Source organism: Trachypithecus francoisi, unplaced genomic scaffold, assembly GCF_009764315.1.
Source record: "Trachypithecus francoisi isolate TF-2019V2 unplaced genomic scaffold, Tfra_2.0 Lachesis_group14, whole genome shotgun sequence".
NCBI classification, from domain to species: domain Eukaryota; kingdom Metazoa; phylum Chordata; class Mammalia; order Primates; family Cercopithecidae; genus Trachypithecus; species Trachypithecus francoisi.
Window position 1 is genome coordinate 51163786 of NW_022681459.1, and position 15840 is coordinate 51179625.

Sequence of the window (15840 nt, forward strand, 5' to 3'; positions counted from 1 at the left end):
CGACTGCCACCATGCCCAGCTAATTTTTATATTTTTAGTAGAGATGGGGTTTCCCCATGCTGGCCAGGCCAGTCTCAAACTCCCAACCTCAGGCTATCCGCCTGCCTTGGCTGGCCTCCCAAAATGCTGGGATTACAAGCGTGAGCCACCATGCCCGACCTAAACTAAGAATCTTGAGATGAGGAGAGATCATCCTGGATTATCTAGGTGGGTCCTAAATACCATCAAAACTGGCTTTATGAAGGAGAGGCAGAGGGAGACAGACAGACACAGAGAAGACGGTGATGTGAAGACAGAGGCACATTGTGACTCCACTCATAGGAGGTACCTGGAGTGGTCAAATTCAGAGAGACAGAAAGTAGAACAGTTGTTTCCAGGGGTTGGGAGGAGGGGGAATGGGAAGTAAGCGTTTAATGGGTACGGAGTTTCAGTTGGGGAAGTTCTGGAGATGGATGATGGTGGTGGTTGCTCAACATTGTGAGTGTACTTAATGCTACTGAACTGTACACTTACAAATGGTTATTATGGTAACCTTTATGTTATGTTTATCCACCCACCCCCACAGAGGCAAAGATTGGAGTGATATGGTACAAGTCAAGGAATGTTGGCAGCCACTAGAAGCTGGCAAGGAAGGACTGTCCCCTAGAATCTCAGTAGTGTCACTAGAAGCTGGCAAGGAAGGACTGTCCCCTAGAACCTCAGTAGTGTGGTTCTGCTAACACCTTGCTTTCAGCCCAGTGAAACTGATTTCATACTTTTGCCTTCCAGAACTATGAGAGAATAAATTTCGATTGTTTTATGCTGCTGAGTTAGTTGATAGTAATGTGTTACAGTAGCCACAGGAAACAAATGTAGCTATGTACTACCTAACAATGTTTCCATCAATGATGGATCGTACATGCAACAGTGATCTCATAAGATTGTAATGGAGCTGAAAAATTCCTGACATTGTAGCTGTCCTAGTATGGCAGCAGGACACATTTCTCACATTTGTAGTGATGCTGGTGTAAACAAACCTATTGTACTGACAGTTGTATAAAAGTATTAGAAAAATGTGGAATCAGCCCAAATCCCCATCAACGAACAAGTATATAAAGAAATTGTGGTATGTGTGTGTATGTATGTGTATGTATATATATATATATATATATATTTTTTATATATATAATATATATATATGATGGAATACTACTCAGCCATAAAAAGGAACAAATTAATGGCATTCACAGCAACCTGAATGGAACTGGAGACTATTATTGTAAGTGAAGTAACTCAGGAATGGAAAACCAAACATTGCATGTTCTCACTCATAAGTGGGAGCTAAGCTATGAGAATGCAAAGGCATAAGAAAGATACAATGGACTTCAGGGACATGGGGGAAAGAGGGGTAGGGGGGTGAGCAACAAAAGACTACAAATTGGGTTCAGTGTATACTGCTCGGGTGATGGGTGTACCAAAATCTCACAAATCAACAATAAAGATCTTACTCAGGTAACCAAATACCACCTGTTCCTCAAAAAACTATGGAAATAAAAAATAAAGAAGTGCATTTGCACATTAAAAAAGTATAACACATACAATTATCTATAGTATATAGCACTTGATAATGGTAACCAATGACTATGCTACTGGTTTATGTATTTACGATGCTTTTTTCATTGTTTTATAGTATACTCCACTTATAAAAAAAACAGTTAACTGTAAAACAGCCTCAGGTAGGTCCTTCAGAAGGTATTTCAGAAGAAGGCACTGTTATCACAGGAGATGACAGCTCCTTGTGTGTTACTGCTCCCCGAAGACCTTTCAGTGGGGCAAGATCCTGACCTTGTGCAGACCAAGGGTAATGTGTGTGTTGGTGTCTTCATTTTTAACAAAAAGTTGAAAATGTAAAAAAAAATTTAATAGAGAAAAGCTTATAGAATCAGGATATAAAGAAAGAAATTTTTTTGTACAGTGGTACAATGTGTTTGTGTTTTAACTTATTACAAAAGAGTCAAAAAGTAAAACAAAAGATTTGTACAGTTGAAAAGTTATAGTAAGTTAAATTATTATTCAAGAAGGAAAAGTATTTTAAAAATAAATTTAGTGAACTTAAGTGTCCAGTATTTATAAAGTCTACAGTAGTGCACAGTAATGTCTTAGGCCTTCACATTCACTAACCATTCACTCACTGACTCACCTAGAGCAGCTTCCAGTCCTACAAGCTCCATTCATGGTCAGTGCCCTATACAAGTGTACCATTTTTATCTTTTGTTTGTTTGTTTGTTTCAGGGTCTTGCTCTGTTGCCCAGGTTGAAGTGCAGTGGTGTAATCATGGCTCACGGCAGCCACAACCTCCCAGACTCCCTCCCTCCCTCCCTTCGCACCACCATGCCTGGCTAGTTTTCCTTCCTTCCCTCCCTCCCTCTCTTCCTCCATCCCTTCCTCCCTTCCTTCCTTTCTCTCTCTTTTCCTTCCTTCCTTCCTTCCTTCCTTTCTCTCTCTTTTCCTTCCTTCCTTCCTTCCTTCTTTCCTTCCTTCCCTTTCTCTCTCTCTCTCTTTTTCTCTCTCTCTCTCCCCCTCTCTTTCTTTTTGTTTCTCAGAGATGGGGTTTCACCATGTTGCCCAGGCTAGTCTTAAACTCCTGGGCTCAAGCAATCTTCCCACCTTTGCCTCCCAAACCGTTGGGATTGCAGGCATGAGCCACTGCTCCTGGCTCCATTTATTATCTTTTATACTGTATTTTTACTGTACCTTTTCTGTGTTTAGATAACAAATCATTACTATTGTGTTACAGTTGCCTACAGTATTCACTACAGTAACATGCTGTACAGGTTTGTAGCCCAGGAGCAACAGGCTAGACCATACAGCCTAGGTGTGTAGGCTATCCCTCCCATCTAGGTTTATGTAAAGACACTCTATGATGTTCCCACAAGGATGAAACTTCTGTGACACATTTCTCAGAACATATCCTGTTGTTAAGTGACACATGACTGTATGCTAATCAATAGCCTGCTTCTCTGGGCTTTCCACACCTGAACTCCCAATGAGAAAAAGGGAAAGAAGAAAAAATTATAGCAGCTCTCTTCATCCCTCATCTTTGCTGGTGTCTCACTGTCAGTGAGGCCCCTTCACACCCATCATATGAGAGAGTCATTGATGTCAGTTCTGTATTACAGATGTTCGAAGGGAGGATTGCAAATGCTAAGTGAGCTGTCAATGGTCTACTGCTTATTGGTAGCTGAGCTGACAATCGAACTAGCCAAGTAGGTTCTCTCTTCAACCCTTACTTCCCTAAACTCAAAATCTCTGCATCTAGGGTGTTGATTTCTTTGTGTGACAAGAGTTCAAGAGCTGGCCATTCCACTGTGGGGTCCTTTGCCAAGAAGCACAGTTCAACCAGTGAGAGGTGGACACTGTACCCTTGGGGCCTTCTGGGGAGAAGCTCCCAGGCTGGCAGGAGAGGTGGGACCCCCAAGGGTCCTGGGCAGATGCATGTGGAGGGAGGAAGAGGAGACAGGACAGTTCCCACTTAGTGATGAGTCCTTACCCTCCTAATGCTGGGTTCTCCCTGCCATCTGTAGACACTAGTGACCTCAGAGTCACTTGAATATTTGTTCTTCTGACAGTCAGATACAGCTGTGGCTCTGTGGGCAAATGTCTTTTTAAATGTGGAACCCTCATCTGACCACTGATTGTAAACCTATGTATACTTGGATAGGTAGGGGGCTGCTTCCTGCTCTCAGCTGTCTTTCCTTATCAGCCTCATCTTTCCTATGGCCTGAGTGTCTGGCTGACTTTTTTCTTTCTCGGGGGTTCTGCTAACGAGGTCCCCTTTAGTGACCAGATCCTGGTTTTGATTGGCACCCATGAGGGCAAGAGAGAATCCAGCAGGATCCTACCAGTGAGCAGTGGCCCAGCAGCTCAGGCCAGCTGCATGGGAGCAGGTGCATGTCACACTGTGTTCTCCTGGAAGCATCCATTCAGGGGCAGTGGGTTTAAAGTGTCCCTTTAGAAGAGACCAATGAGGAAGAGAGATGGCAAAAGGGCCTCAGGCAGCCTGGGGAATGACTGTGGTAGGGAGTTTCTTACAAGTGACATCCTTTTTATATATGTTTATTTGTAGCCCCTGCTAGTCCCTCCCTAAATATTGTAACCCCTTCCCTACTCCTCATGCTTGTCATCTTCTGGAATGTCCCTCACTCCCACCTTACCTGGCTTATTCCTCGTTTTCTTTCAGGTCCCTGCTCAAACCAGAGCTTTCACAGATCTTACTCTAACCTCACCTTATCCCCAGGTCAAATTCCTTGGTAGGCATTTGGGGTATTAGTATTTCTCCTTCAAAGCATGTGTCACAATGGTAATTTCATAGGTAGTTGTCTCATCTTTGATGCTGATTTATCTGTCATTGGTCAGGAAGCTCTGTGAGGGAAACAGCTGTGTGAGTCTTTTCATAGCGGTATTCCAGGGTTGGCACATATGACCTGGCACATAGAAGCTGCTCTTTTGTTGCAAGAATAAATGAATGCATGAATGGATGCATTTTCTGACGTCTACCTGGGCCCCATCCTTTCCTTTCTTTTCCCACTTATATTTGGCTCTCCTAAAAAGATCAAAGAATGGCTCTGTCCCTCCTTTGAAGTCCTTTAGTATTTCCAGTTCTCTCTCCTGCTCGCTTCACTTTCTATGCCTTGTGCTTTTGGAACTGGCTGCCTGCACCTGCACCTGGGTTCAGGGCTGGACTTTTCCTGTGGGTGGGTTCACTTCCAGACTAGAACAGAAGCTTCCTAAGGGCAGGGACTCTTCCTGGGATTCATCCAGGTGAAAAACCTGGCTGAATGCAGGAACGAATGAACACAGGCAAAAGGCGAGTTGCTCCAAGCTGCAGCTGACAGCTGAGCTCTAAGTCTTGGCAGGCATTCACAGCAGTGAGCCTCTGCCTTCAGATTCCTCGAAAGAATTCCTGCTTCCTCTGGGCAGGCAATATACTGGCCCCAGGACATAGCCTTATATAGTTTGCAGTCCTGGGGGATGTGTGGGGGAAATGGGGAAGACCTGTGGGGGTGATGTCCAAATAATGATTCTTTGTCTGCAGCTTCACTGGGAAGAACAGGTGCTGATACGGAAGGAGGGGAAGCAGACCTCTGAAGCATTGAGTGCAAAGGAACAGGATGCTCACATTTGGTGAGTGGGTGGTTGTCTAGCAGTGGGCAGAGAGGGCCCGAGGCAGACCAGAGTCCCGGCAGGGTTTCTGTGGCCCCCCACCTCCCTGTACCTCCCCATCAGAGCAAGGCCCCCTCTTTGGGAACAGCCACTTCTGGCTGCTCTGTGGCCTCTAAAGCCAGCCCCTGAGAATACTCCTCAACCCTCCCTCTGAACCCTGGTGTGGGCTGCAGGGCCAGCTCTGCTGCTGGCTTACTGTATGACCTTGGGCAAGTCATGCTTCCTCTCTTGGTCATCTTTGTTCTGAGCCCTGGCTTGCGGTTTAGACATGTGTTTCCAGATGGGTGAGCTGAGTCCCCAGGAAGGTCAGGGTTTGATGAACTCCTTGGAAAGGGTTCTCTAGTATCCCTTCTGCTGCCTCTGGAGGGCCCTGCATCATTACTGGGAGAGGGACAGGGCAAGGAAATAGCTCGCAGGGAGATCCCTTTCCCCAGTCTCAGTTTCTTCCTCTTTACAGTGGGGATAACAGTGGTCCTGGGGGCTGCAAGGCTGTGGAGGGGGAGTCAGGAATGTGGGTGGGTGGGTGGCTGTCCTAGTGGCCAAGAGATTAGGATTGTGCTGATTTTCTTCCAGCGACACCCATCAGCTCTTATCCTCTCCAGAATGTTCTCCATGGAGAACAAGACTTGACTGATTCCTCAGAAGAGTGCTGCATCCATTTTACAAGCGGATAAGCCAAGTCCTTAGAAGGCCTGGGACTGGTCCAAGGATGGGTGGCAGGTGATCTGAAGCCTCTAGGCCCCCAGCCTGAGGTGGCCTGTTCCCTCAATGGAGCCACTCCAGCTCTGGCAAGGGCAGGTGTGGTGGCGCTGGTGCCTGCTGTGGGAGTACAGTGGGCCTTTGTGCCAGGCGGGCACCACCCCCTGGCTGGCCCCTCCCCATTCACAGGACAACTCTTACCTGCCCAGCCGCCGCCCCAGCCAACAGCTCAGCTGGCTGCTCCTTCCTGGGCTCCACGCCCGGAGCTGCTTCCCGAAGGTGCAGCCTGCAAGGCATCGCAGGGGCCCCGCGCTACTGCCCTGCTCCCTCAACGTCCCAGGTCCCCTCCCCCAGTGCTGATCATTAACCAGGAGGCCGTATAAGGAGCTAGCGGCCCTGGTGAGAGGGAGGGACACAACGCTGCCACCATGGACAGTAGCACCTGGAGCCCCACGACCACTGCGGTCACCCGGCCTGTTGAGTCCCACGAGCTCATTCGCAATGCAGCCGACATCTCTGTCATCGTTATCTACTTCGTGGTGGTGATGGCCGTCGGACTGTGGGTATGCAGCGGGTCCTGGGATGCGGGCGGGGAGGGTGCGCACGGAGGAGGAGCAACGGCCTCGCTGAGCTGCAAGGGGCAGTAGGCTTAAGTGTCGGTGGAGGGGAGAGGAAATGACTTGGAAGCACTTTAGAAGCACTCAGAGGCACAGCATGAAGGGAGGAGGGCAAGCAAGGATGAGCAGAAGTGAGAAGGGTGCCCAGGGCAGCCTGCCAGGAAGGACCAAGGAGGATACCTGGGCCTGTGAGCAGAGGAGGAAGGTGGGGGTTTGAAGAGACCGCTGGAAAGTGTAAGGGGCAGGGAAGGGCCGCTTGGAGCTGCAGCGAGGGCTCCGGGGCTTGGGAGATGAGCCTCTAGCAGGTGACTACTGTCCTACCTTTTAGTCATCCAGTTTCACATGGGAAAGAAACGGTGTGGAGTGGGAAAGCCACAGCCTCTGCCAGCCCCAGAGATGAGGATGCTGAGGTGGCAGACAGTGGGATACTGACTCCATGCCCCCATTCTGGGAGAGGCTAACAGAGGCCTTGTGCATGAGGATCCCAGGGGCTGGAGCAAGTTAGAGATGAGAAAGATGGGTGGAAAAGGAAGAGGAGGAGAAGGAGGAGGAGGAGGAAGATCTGGGGGTGACCTGGCACTGGGGAGAGGGAAGTGTGTGTCTCCTTTTGGGACGCTGGGGACACAACAAACCAGAGAAACTTGTTCTCAGCCACCTGGAACATGGACATTTCACTTATGACAGACTCTGGCACACCCAACAACTAGAGGAGGAGATGTTTTAAAAGTGTGCAGGACCGAGTGTGGTGGGTCACTCCTGTAATCCTAGCATTTTGAGAGGCCAAAGTGGGAGGACTGCTTGAGTCCAGGAGTTCGAGATCAGCCTGGGCAACATACTGAGACTCTGTCTCTACAAAAAATAAAAAAATTATAAAAAATATAAAAAGTTTCCAGTTATTCCAGCCACTCTCATGATTGTTATGGAGGTGGAGGTGATAAGCCCAGGGAGGCTGCTCTACCAGCTGGTGATTGTGTTGAACTCTTTTGACTTAGAGGAGAGAAAGATAGGCATGAACCCTTCTGTGGACACAGAGCTTTTTCAGGGACAAAAGGAAAAGGAAGTGTTTTTTGTTTTCAAAGGAATTGTAGAAACTACATGTGGCAGAATGCGTCCCAAGTGTCACATGGGGTCAGTATGGCTGACTTTTCCTCAATACTCTCAGCTTCCCAGACATAGTGGAAACTGACCAACTAGGAGCCAGGATACTCAAGTTCACTACTGGCTTTCATATGGTTCGAATTCTGCAACACTGGGTAACTTCCCTCAGCCTCCATTTACTCAACTTTAAAATAGGTACACTCTTATCTATTCTAATGACTCACCCATGGTTGTGGTGAGGATATGCAGAGGTGAATCTGAAAGCTGTTTACGGATTCTGGGATTAAAAAAAAACTACTATTGTCATTTACCTTCCACGGTGTGATCTGGACTCTGAACAATGTTTGAAAATGGGCAGCAGTGGTCAGGTGGGTAGTATATTTTTACAAAAGCCACAAGACAGGGAAGGCCAGAATGCTAATCCCCATTTTACAGAAGAGGAAATTGAAGCCTCATTTAGTTGTGATTTGCTTAAGGTTACAATAGAGGAAATTGTTCCTGGAACTCAGATCTCTTGGCTCCTGATTTTTTATGGTACCAGGCACTCTGCCACGGTGACTGATTTCCTCCTCCCACCCACCCCAGCTTATAAGTGCTGGAGCCAAGGTGTGAGCCTGTCATCTGCTGGCTATACAGTACTGCCTGTTTCCCAGACAATCTCTGATAATCTCGGTTCTCTTAACCAATCTCATTTTAGCCCTGCCAGTCCAGTAGGTGTTTATACTTTTTAAATGGTGTTTACATGTTTCAAGTATCTGTGAATCAGTATCACTTGTCCTGCTAAATGCTACTTAATAGCTTGTTTAGTATTTGTCTATGTTTAATCTTCCCCCATTAGACAGTGCCTCTGGACCCTGGTCATTTAATGCATTGGATTTCTTCCAGTTTGTCCTCCTCTGTTTGCTGTTAAAGTGTCAAGGATGGCTTGATTCAGGGGTGGCCATTCTGACTCCTTCATGATCTCTGGGCTGCACAGGCAGAATGGTCCAGGCCCATTGTGTTTCTTCAACTTAGAAAAGACCCACACTTGAGTCAATGTCCCTCTGTCACCTTCTCCATCTTTTCCAACATTATTTGGTTCTGTTTTGTCCTTTTACAACTCTGCCTCCTCCAATCATATTTTAGGCTTTGGCTTATTGCTTCTTCAGAGTTAATTTCCATTTTTCTTTCACCACCTATCAGTTTGTTTCTTAGGGAATTTTATATCCTTTTAAGCTGGATCTCTGACTTTATTCTTCCTGGAAGAGTTCATCAAGCTATCCTGAAATTCCCGCAAGCGCGGGGTTGTTAAACTATGGCCCATGGGCCACATCTGTCTCACAGCCTATTTTTGTATGGTCCATAAGCCAAGAATGGTTTTTACACTTCTGAAGGGTTGTGAAAAAGAAATAACAAAACAAAATATGAGGAATTTGCAGCAGAGACCCTGTATATTCCACAAAGCTTCAGTATTTACCATCAGGCCCTTTTTCTTTAAAGAAAAAAAATTACTGACCCCTGTCTTATGCAGTCATTTGAACTGATAGCATCATTGAATGACTGAATTGGAATGGCCCTTGAGGGAGCCCAACCTTTCTGTTTTACAGATGAGGATCAGAGAAGGTGACCAGAAGTCATTCAGATGAATCAGTCCCAGAACTGGGACAAGAATCAAGGTCTTATGATGCCAAAGCCAATGCTCTCTCCACTATTCTACCTTTCCCACTCCCCAAGACACTTGCCTTTCTGGGAATACTCTCTCCATGGTCCTTACTGTCATTGCATTGTTGTGACAGTGTCCTGGTGGTGCTGAATTCCTTTGCTCTTTTTTTTTTTTTTAAGTTGATGCTTTTCTTTAGATCATTTGACAAAATCAACTTGACTAGTTGTAACCAGCCTTCACTTGAACACTTCCAGTAGAAACTCTCCCAAGTGGCTTTATTCCATCTCTGGACAGCTCTGACAGAGAGGATATTCCTTTTGGCTCTGGGCTCAGACCTGATGTCCTGGAACTTCTGTCATTTTGTCTGGTAGTGTCCTATGTGGGCCACACCAAGCATCATGTCTGTCCCACTTTACATTTCAGAAGACAATAGGCTGCATTTGAGGTTTCTCTTCTCCAGGCCCAATATCCTCAGCTTCTTAAGTTGTTCCTCATCTGGAAGGAGGCCTAAAGTTCTTCCTTTCTGCTCAATGCTATTTGTATTCCGTGGAGATAGAACCCAAGTAAACCCCAAACAAAAACATTGTGGGTCAGTAATTGTCCTTCTTTTACCTCAGCAGCTTGGAGTTGTGAGTTCATTCTCTTCTAGTTGTAGAGTGAACAGGTGAATGTAACACTGTGGTTTACAAAGTGGTGTCTGGAACTTTAAAGTTATCCTTTGAGCATCTCGTGCTCACAGAACAATGATTTTCTGTGCACAAAGCATTATGCCCAAAGCATTATGGGAAATTAAAAATTTGTAATATGGTAACATACAGTAAAAAAAAATTGTAATGGCTGTGAACAAGGCATAAGTGAAGTCATCTGGATGTTCAGATACTTTCACTTGGAGAAGAGAAGAGGCTGTAGGGAAGGAGGAGGTTTCCATGGGGGAGTGTCAGGTAGGGTTTCATGGGGGAAGTGGATTTTGAGGGGCCTTGAAGAATGAATAGGTAGGGTCTGGGCTTGCATGGATGAGGGGATGAAAATTCCAGAGAAGAAAAGCCTTGGTGCACACACACTTCTCTTCACCTTTTGTCCATCCCCATCATCTTTCCTGAATTATTTCAGCTCCCCACTCTAGTCTCTGCCCTCACATTCTTCCTCTAAGGTTTTCATTTCTGAGACCAACTGGGGATATCAATCTTCTTCAACTTCACAGTGGCCTTCAGAATGGCTTTTCCTTGGTCAATTGCTACAGCTCGGGTCCTTGGGATTTGTTTCTGTTTTGGCCCTTAGCTACTTTTTCTGATTCTTAGATCTCTTGCTATTCCCAAAAAAACTGCTACAGAGGATTTCACAGTATCTCCTATGGGAGGAAGGACCCTGCCAGGAGTCCAGAAAGACCCAAGCCATGCTCTCCCGGGTACTGCCCAGCACATGGGGGAGCTCAACAAATCTATGTTGACTGATGGGACACAATAATGGCCCTGCTTCCTAAAGGACTAAGTTCAATACATCGTTGCAGTCTGAGCACCTAGCAACATGTTATCTGTCTCAGGCATGTTTGATGACTAAATTACAAGTGTCTAAGTGCCTCAGATGTCACCATCAGGGGTTAATGCCTTCGGAATAGTGATGCTTTTTAGCTTAGTGGTCACCTATGAAAATGCAGACATTGGCCGGGCGTGGTGGCTCATGCCTGTAATCCCAGCACTTTCGGAGGCCGAGGCGTGCAGATCACCTGAGATCAGGAGTTCCAGATCAGTCTGGACAACATGGCAAAACCCTGTCTCTACAAAAATTAGCAGGCGTGGTGGTGTGTGCCTGTACTCCCAGCTACTCCGGAGGCTGAGGCATGAGAATTGCTTGAACCCGGGAGGCGGAGGTTGCAGTGAGCCGAGACTGCACCACTGCACTCCAGCCTGGGCAACAGAATGAGACTCCATCTAAAAAAAAAAAAAAAAAAAAATGGCACCACCTCTGACACAGTTAAGTTACTATCAGCTATTAACATTTTCAGGGAGGTTAGCAAGTGTCCGCTGAGAGGAGCCAGTAACATAGAAGAAGAGGGAAGATGGCCAGGGGCCAGGAACAGAGGCACTGACCCTATTTTCTGCTGGAGGTCTGGCCCTGGGCCTGAGCTGGACCAGAAATAATCTGAAGGCTTAGAGGCAACATCCCAAGGGATCTGTGGGAAGAGCTAGTCATCGTATATTGAAGATACATGTCATTTTTCTCCTCATGAACCCTCAGTGGCTCCCTACTGCCTGTGCAGTAAAGTCTGCACGTTTTAGCCTGGCGTTTCAGTGTGTGTTCTGTCCCACTTCTCACCACTCTCTCCATTCAAATGCCTCAGCCAAGCTCACCAGATAACACTGTTCGCCATTCTCTCCTTCTCCATGCTGGGTGAGGTTCCACCCCTAGATCTGCTGTCCGGAATCATCTTACCACATTCCTCCCTCTTTTCTTTTCTTTTTTTCTTTTTTTTTTGAGACGGAGTCTCACTCTGTCGCCCGGGCTGGAGTGCAGTGGCCGGATCTCAGCTCATTGCAAGCTCCGCCTCCCGGGTTCACGCCATTCTGCTGCCTCAGCTTCCCAAGTAGCTGGGACTACAGGCGCCCGCCACCTCGTCCGGCTAGTTTTTTGTATTTTTTTAGTAGAGACAGGGTTTCACCATGTTAGCCAGGATGGTCTCGATCTCCTGACCTCGTGATCCGCCCGTCTCGGCCTCCCAAAGTGCTGGGATTACAGGCTTGAGCCACCGCGCCCGGCCCATTCCTCCCTCTTCTCTAATAAAATTCCACTCTTTCTTCAATCAATAGTTGCTGAAATGCTGCTAGCTCTGTAAGCCTTTCCTGGCTCCCTGGTCTGACAGAGTCCTCTCCTTCCTCTATACTAACACTATAGTCATAATATATTGGCTGGGTGCGGTGGCTCACTCCTGTAATCCCAGCACTTTGGGAGGCCGAGGCGGGCAGATCACTTGAGGTCAGGAGTTCAAGATCAGCCTGGCCAATATAGTGAAACCCATCTCTACTAAAAATACAAAAATTAGCCAGGTGTGGTAGCACATGCCTGTAGTCCCAGCTACTCAGGAGGCCGAGGCACGAGAATTGCTTGAACCCAGGAGGCAGAGGTTGCAGTGATCTGAGATCACGCTACTGCACTCTAGCCTGGGTGACCAAGTGAGACTCTGTCTAAAATATATATAATCATTATATATATATGATGATGATTCCAGCAACCTGCTACCTACACCCTCAGAGAGGAAAGACTTGAATTTGTCTGGTCTTTTATTTAATATTTAGTACAAATGCCTTGCATTCTTAAGAGCATTTTTTCACTTTTCTCGTAACAAAGATACCATTCACATCCCATATGGTACTTTTAAAAAGTATGATATTTCTTTTTCTTTTTTTTTGAGATGGGTGTTGGTATGTTTCCCAGGCTGGTCTTGAATTCCTGGGCTCAAATGATTCCCCCACCTCAGCCTCCCGAGTAGCTGGGATTATAGGCATATGCCACCATGTGGCTGTAATCCCAGCTACTCAGGAGGCTAAAATAAATACAGCATTCATTAGGCACCTCAATATGCTTGTAAGAAAGGCATACAAAGTTCCATTCCTGACGTTTAACAGACAAGCAAGCAGATCCAGGTGGAGTGACTTGCTGGAAGCTAATTTTGCGCTAGCCCAAGAGTAAGCTGTATATGTCTTCTGAGCCTGTTTCCTTGTCTATCAAACATAGGTTCCTGGCTTCTTTATCTTAGTCTTTTGAGGCTGCAGGAGAAGAAGGAATATGAAAGTGTTTCACAAAGTGGAGTGGGTAGAAGAAGGTGCACATATGGGGAGGTATATTCTTTTGGCTGGCAAGGCCACTCTTCTAGTTTTCTATTACATTTTTGACCCTTTCCTCCTCAGGCTATGTTTTCCACCAGTCGTGGAACTGTTGGAGGCTTCTTTCTGGCAGGCCGAAGTATGGTGTGGTGGCCGGTAAGTTTTCTCTGAAACACTATTTGCATAACTGCTTAACTGATGAGTTCCTTTAGGAACTCATTTTCTTCTTGGCTTTGGGTGGTGGTGATTCTAGGATACAAAGATCCCAAAAAGATTCTTGACAGTGAGTCTCATGCTCATCGGGTCTCCTGGGCACCCTTAATCTCTCGTCGTAAGGGAATAGCCTTTAAATAAATCACCCTTAGAGTCCTCCAAGGAATAAATAAAGGAAGAGACTGCACAAGGTGGGTGGTCAGAGGAAAGAGCACACAGACCAAGGTGATCTTGGGCAATTCTTGAGTTTCCATTTCTATAAAAGAGGGATGATAACATTTACCTTCCAGGAATGTTATGAAAAGTGGAGACCTCTTATGTTTGGGGGGGAACTCAATAAATAGTGGTTCTTTTGCTACCATGTTCCTACTTTAAGTCCCATGGAAAAGAGGTTTTATCTGTCCTACTTCAGAGCCCAACGAAATGCCTGATACATGGAGCCCCTTGATACTCATTTAATGGATGAAGGAGGTGCCCCCTGCTGTTTCCAATTACAGTTTTCCACTGGATGAGGATTCCTCTCTCTTGTTGGATTTTGTGTTTTGTACATGGATGGAACTATCACAATCAAAGGACATGTGCATGGGTGGAAGAGAAACCAGGAAATTCCTTCCATCATATCTTAGGACTCTGGCCAGTTTATCAATTCAGCCCCATGACCATTTTGATTAGGAGTTCTCATTTAAGTGACTGGTTGAACACATTGGCCAAACCGTGCAATTTCTTGGGCTTAAGATACAAGTAAGACTGGCTGGTGAAAGCATAAGATGATGAAAAGTACATACAATGAGAAGGGAGCAACAGCTGTGAGCTGGCTGAAGGAAGCAAGAAGGTAAAGAATGCCCCTGTCAGGGTAATTACAGCCAGAGAGAACTGTACCAGGAAATCATGCCACATCCTGCAGTTGGCCTTTGATCAGCTATTTTGGGATGAATTTTTAAGTAACTGGCATCTTCCCAGTTGCTTGGGTTATCCCTGAAGTCATTTCTATTGTTAAAAAATTTTAATTTTTTGACAACTAAAATTTGTATGTATTTACAGTGTACAATGGAATATTTTGATACAAAGTGCAATGATTAAATTAAACTAATTAATGTATCTATCACCTCACACACTGCACTTATTTTTTATGGTGAGAACATTTAAGATCTAATTTCTTTTTTTTTTTTTTTTTTTGAGATGGAGTCTCGCTCTGTTGCCCAGGCTGGAGTGCAGTGGCCGGATCTCAGCTCACTGCAAGCTCCGCCTCCCGGGTTCATGCCATTCTCCTGCCTCAGCCTCCCGAGTAGCTGGGACTACAGGCGCCTGCCACCACGCCCGGCTAATTTTTTGCATTTTTAGTAGAGACGAGGTTTCACCGTGTTAGCCAGGATGGTCTTGATCTCCTGACCTCGTGATCTGCCCGTCTCGGCCTCCCAAAGTGCCGGGATTACAGGCTTGAGCCACCTTGCCCAGCAAGATCTAATTTCTTTCTCTTTTCTGTTTTTTGTTTTTTGTTTTTTTAAAAGAATTGAGATGGAATCTTGCTATGTTGCCTAGGCTGATCTCAAACTCCTGGGCTCAAGCAATCCCAAACTCCTGGGCTCAAGCAATCCTCCTGCCTTGGCCTCCCAAAGTGTTGGGATTACAGGCATAAGCCACCAAACCCAGCCTTAAGATCTAATTTCTTAGCAATTTTCGAGTTTATGACATATTATATTAACTATGGTCATGGGGCTGTAGAACAGATCTCCAGAACTTAAATCAACCTACCTGAAACTTTGTACTCTTTAGCCAGCATCTTCCCATCCCCCTCCACCCTCTTCTGCCACAGCTCCTGCCATAGCTCCTGGTGGGCACCATTCTACTCTCTGTTTCTATTGTTTTGTTTTGTTTTTTGAGACGGAGTTTTGCTCTTGTCACCCAGGTTGGAGTGTAATGGCACGATCTTGGCTCACTGCAACCTCTGCCTCCTGGGTTCAGGTGATTCTCTTGTCTCAACCTTCTGAGTAGCTGGAATTACAGGTGCCCACCACCATGCCTGGCTACTTTTTGTATTTTTAGTAGACACGGGGTTTCACCATGTTGGCCAGGCTGGTCTTGAACTTCTGGATTGTTTTGGTTTTTAAGGTTCCACATAAAAGAGAAACCATGAAACCATTTATATTTTATTCTTAAGGTGGCCAAGAATATTGGACAGATGCTGACTTCTGTGGTTGGCCCCTCATGGTGGTTTCTCCTGACACCTTGCTTGGTAGAGGCACGTATATTTGGATGCCTCCTTTCAGTTTTGCGTCAGAGCTTTCTGCCTTCTCAATGCTTTGGACTTTTGTGGTTTCCCAAAAGCTGGTGTTAAAGAAGTATCTCTTATTCCAAAGTTCAAGACAAGACTGAGTAGTCTCTCTAGAGCTGTGCTGTCCAATATGGTAGGCACCAGCCACACTTGCTGTTTAAACTAAAATTAAAATTAGATAAAACTAAAAATTTCCTTCCTCAGTCATGTAGCCATATTTCAAGTGCTCACAGTGCACCTCCCACCCCATCGAATGCTTCTGTGCCCCCTATAGCAGGC

The 15840-nt window shown here is 46.1% G+C and overlaps 1 protein-coding gene across 1 annotated transcript in view; it reads left to right on the forward strand.

Annotated features, from left to right (window-relative positions):
• The first annotated feature begins 3810 nt into the window (after nt 1-3810).
• Nucleotides 3811-15840, forward strand: part of SLC5A1 (solute carrier family 5 member 1) — a 70005-nt gene continuing 57975 nt past the window's right edge. The window contains exons 1-4 of the mRNA XM_033233356.1: nt 3811-3926; nt 5075-5163; nt 5776-6464; nt 13161-13232. Of these exons, the coding sequence (XP_033089247.1) occupies nt 6330-6464; nt 13161-13232 (207 nt within the window). The 5' untranslated portion in view covers nt 3811-3926; nt 5075-5163; nt 5776-6329. The remainder of the gene's footprint in view (nt 3927-5074; nt 5164-5775; nt 6465-13160; nt 13233-15840) is intronic.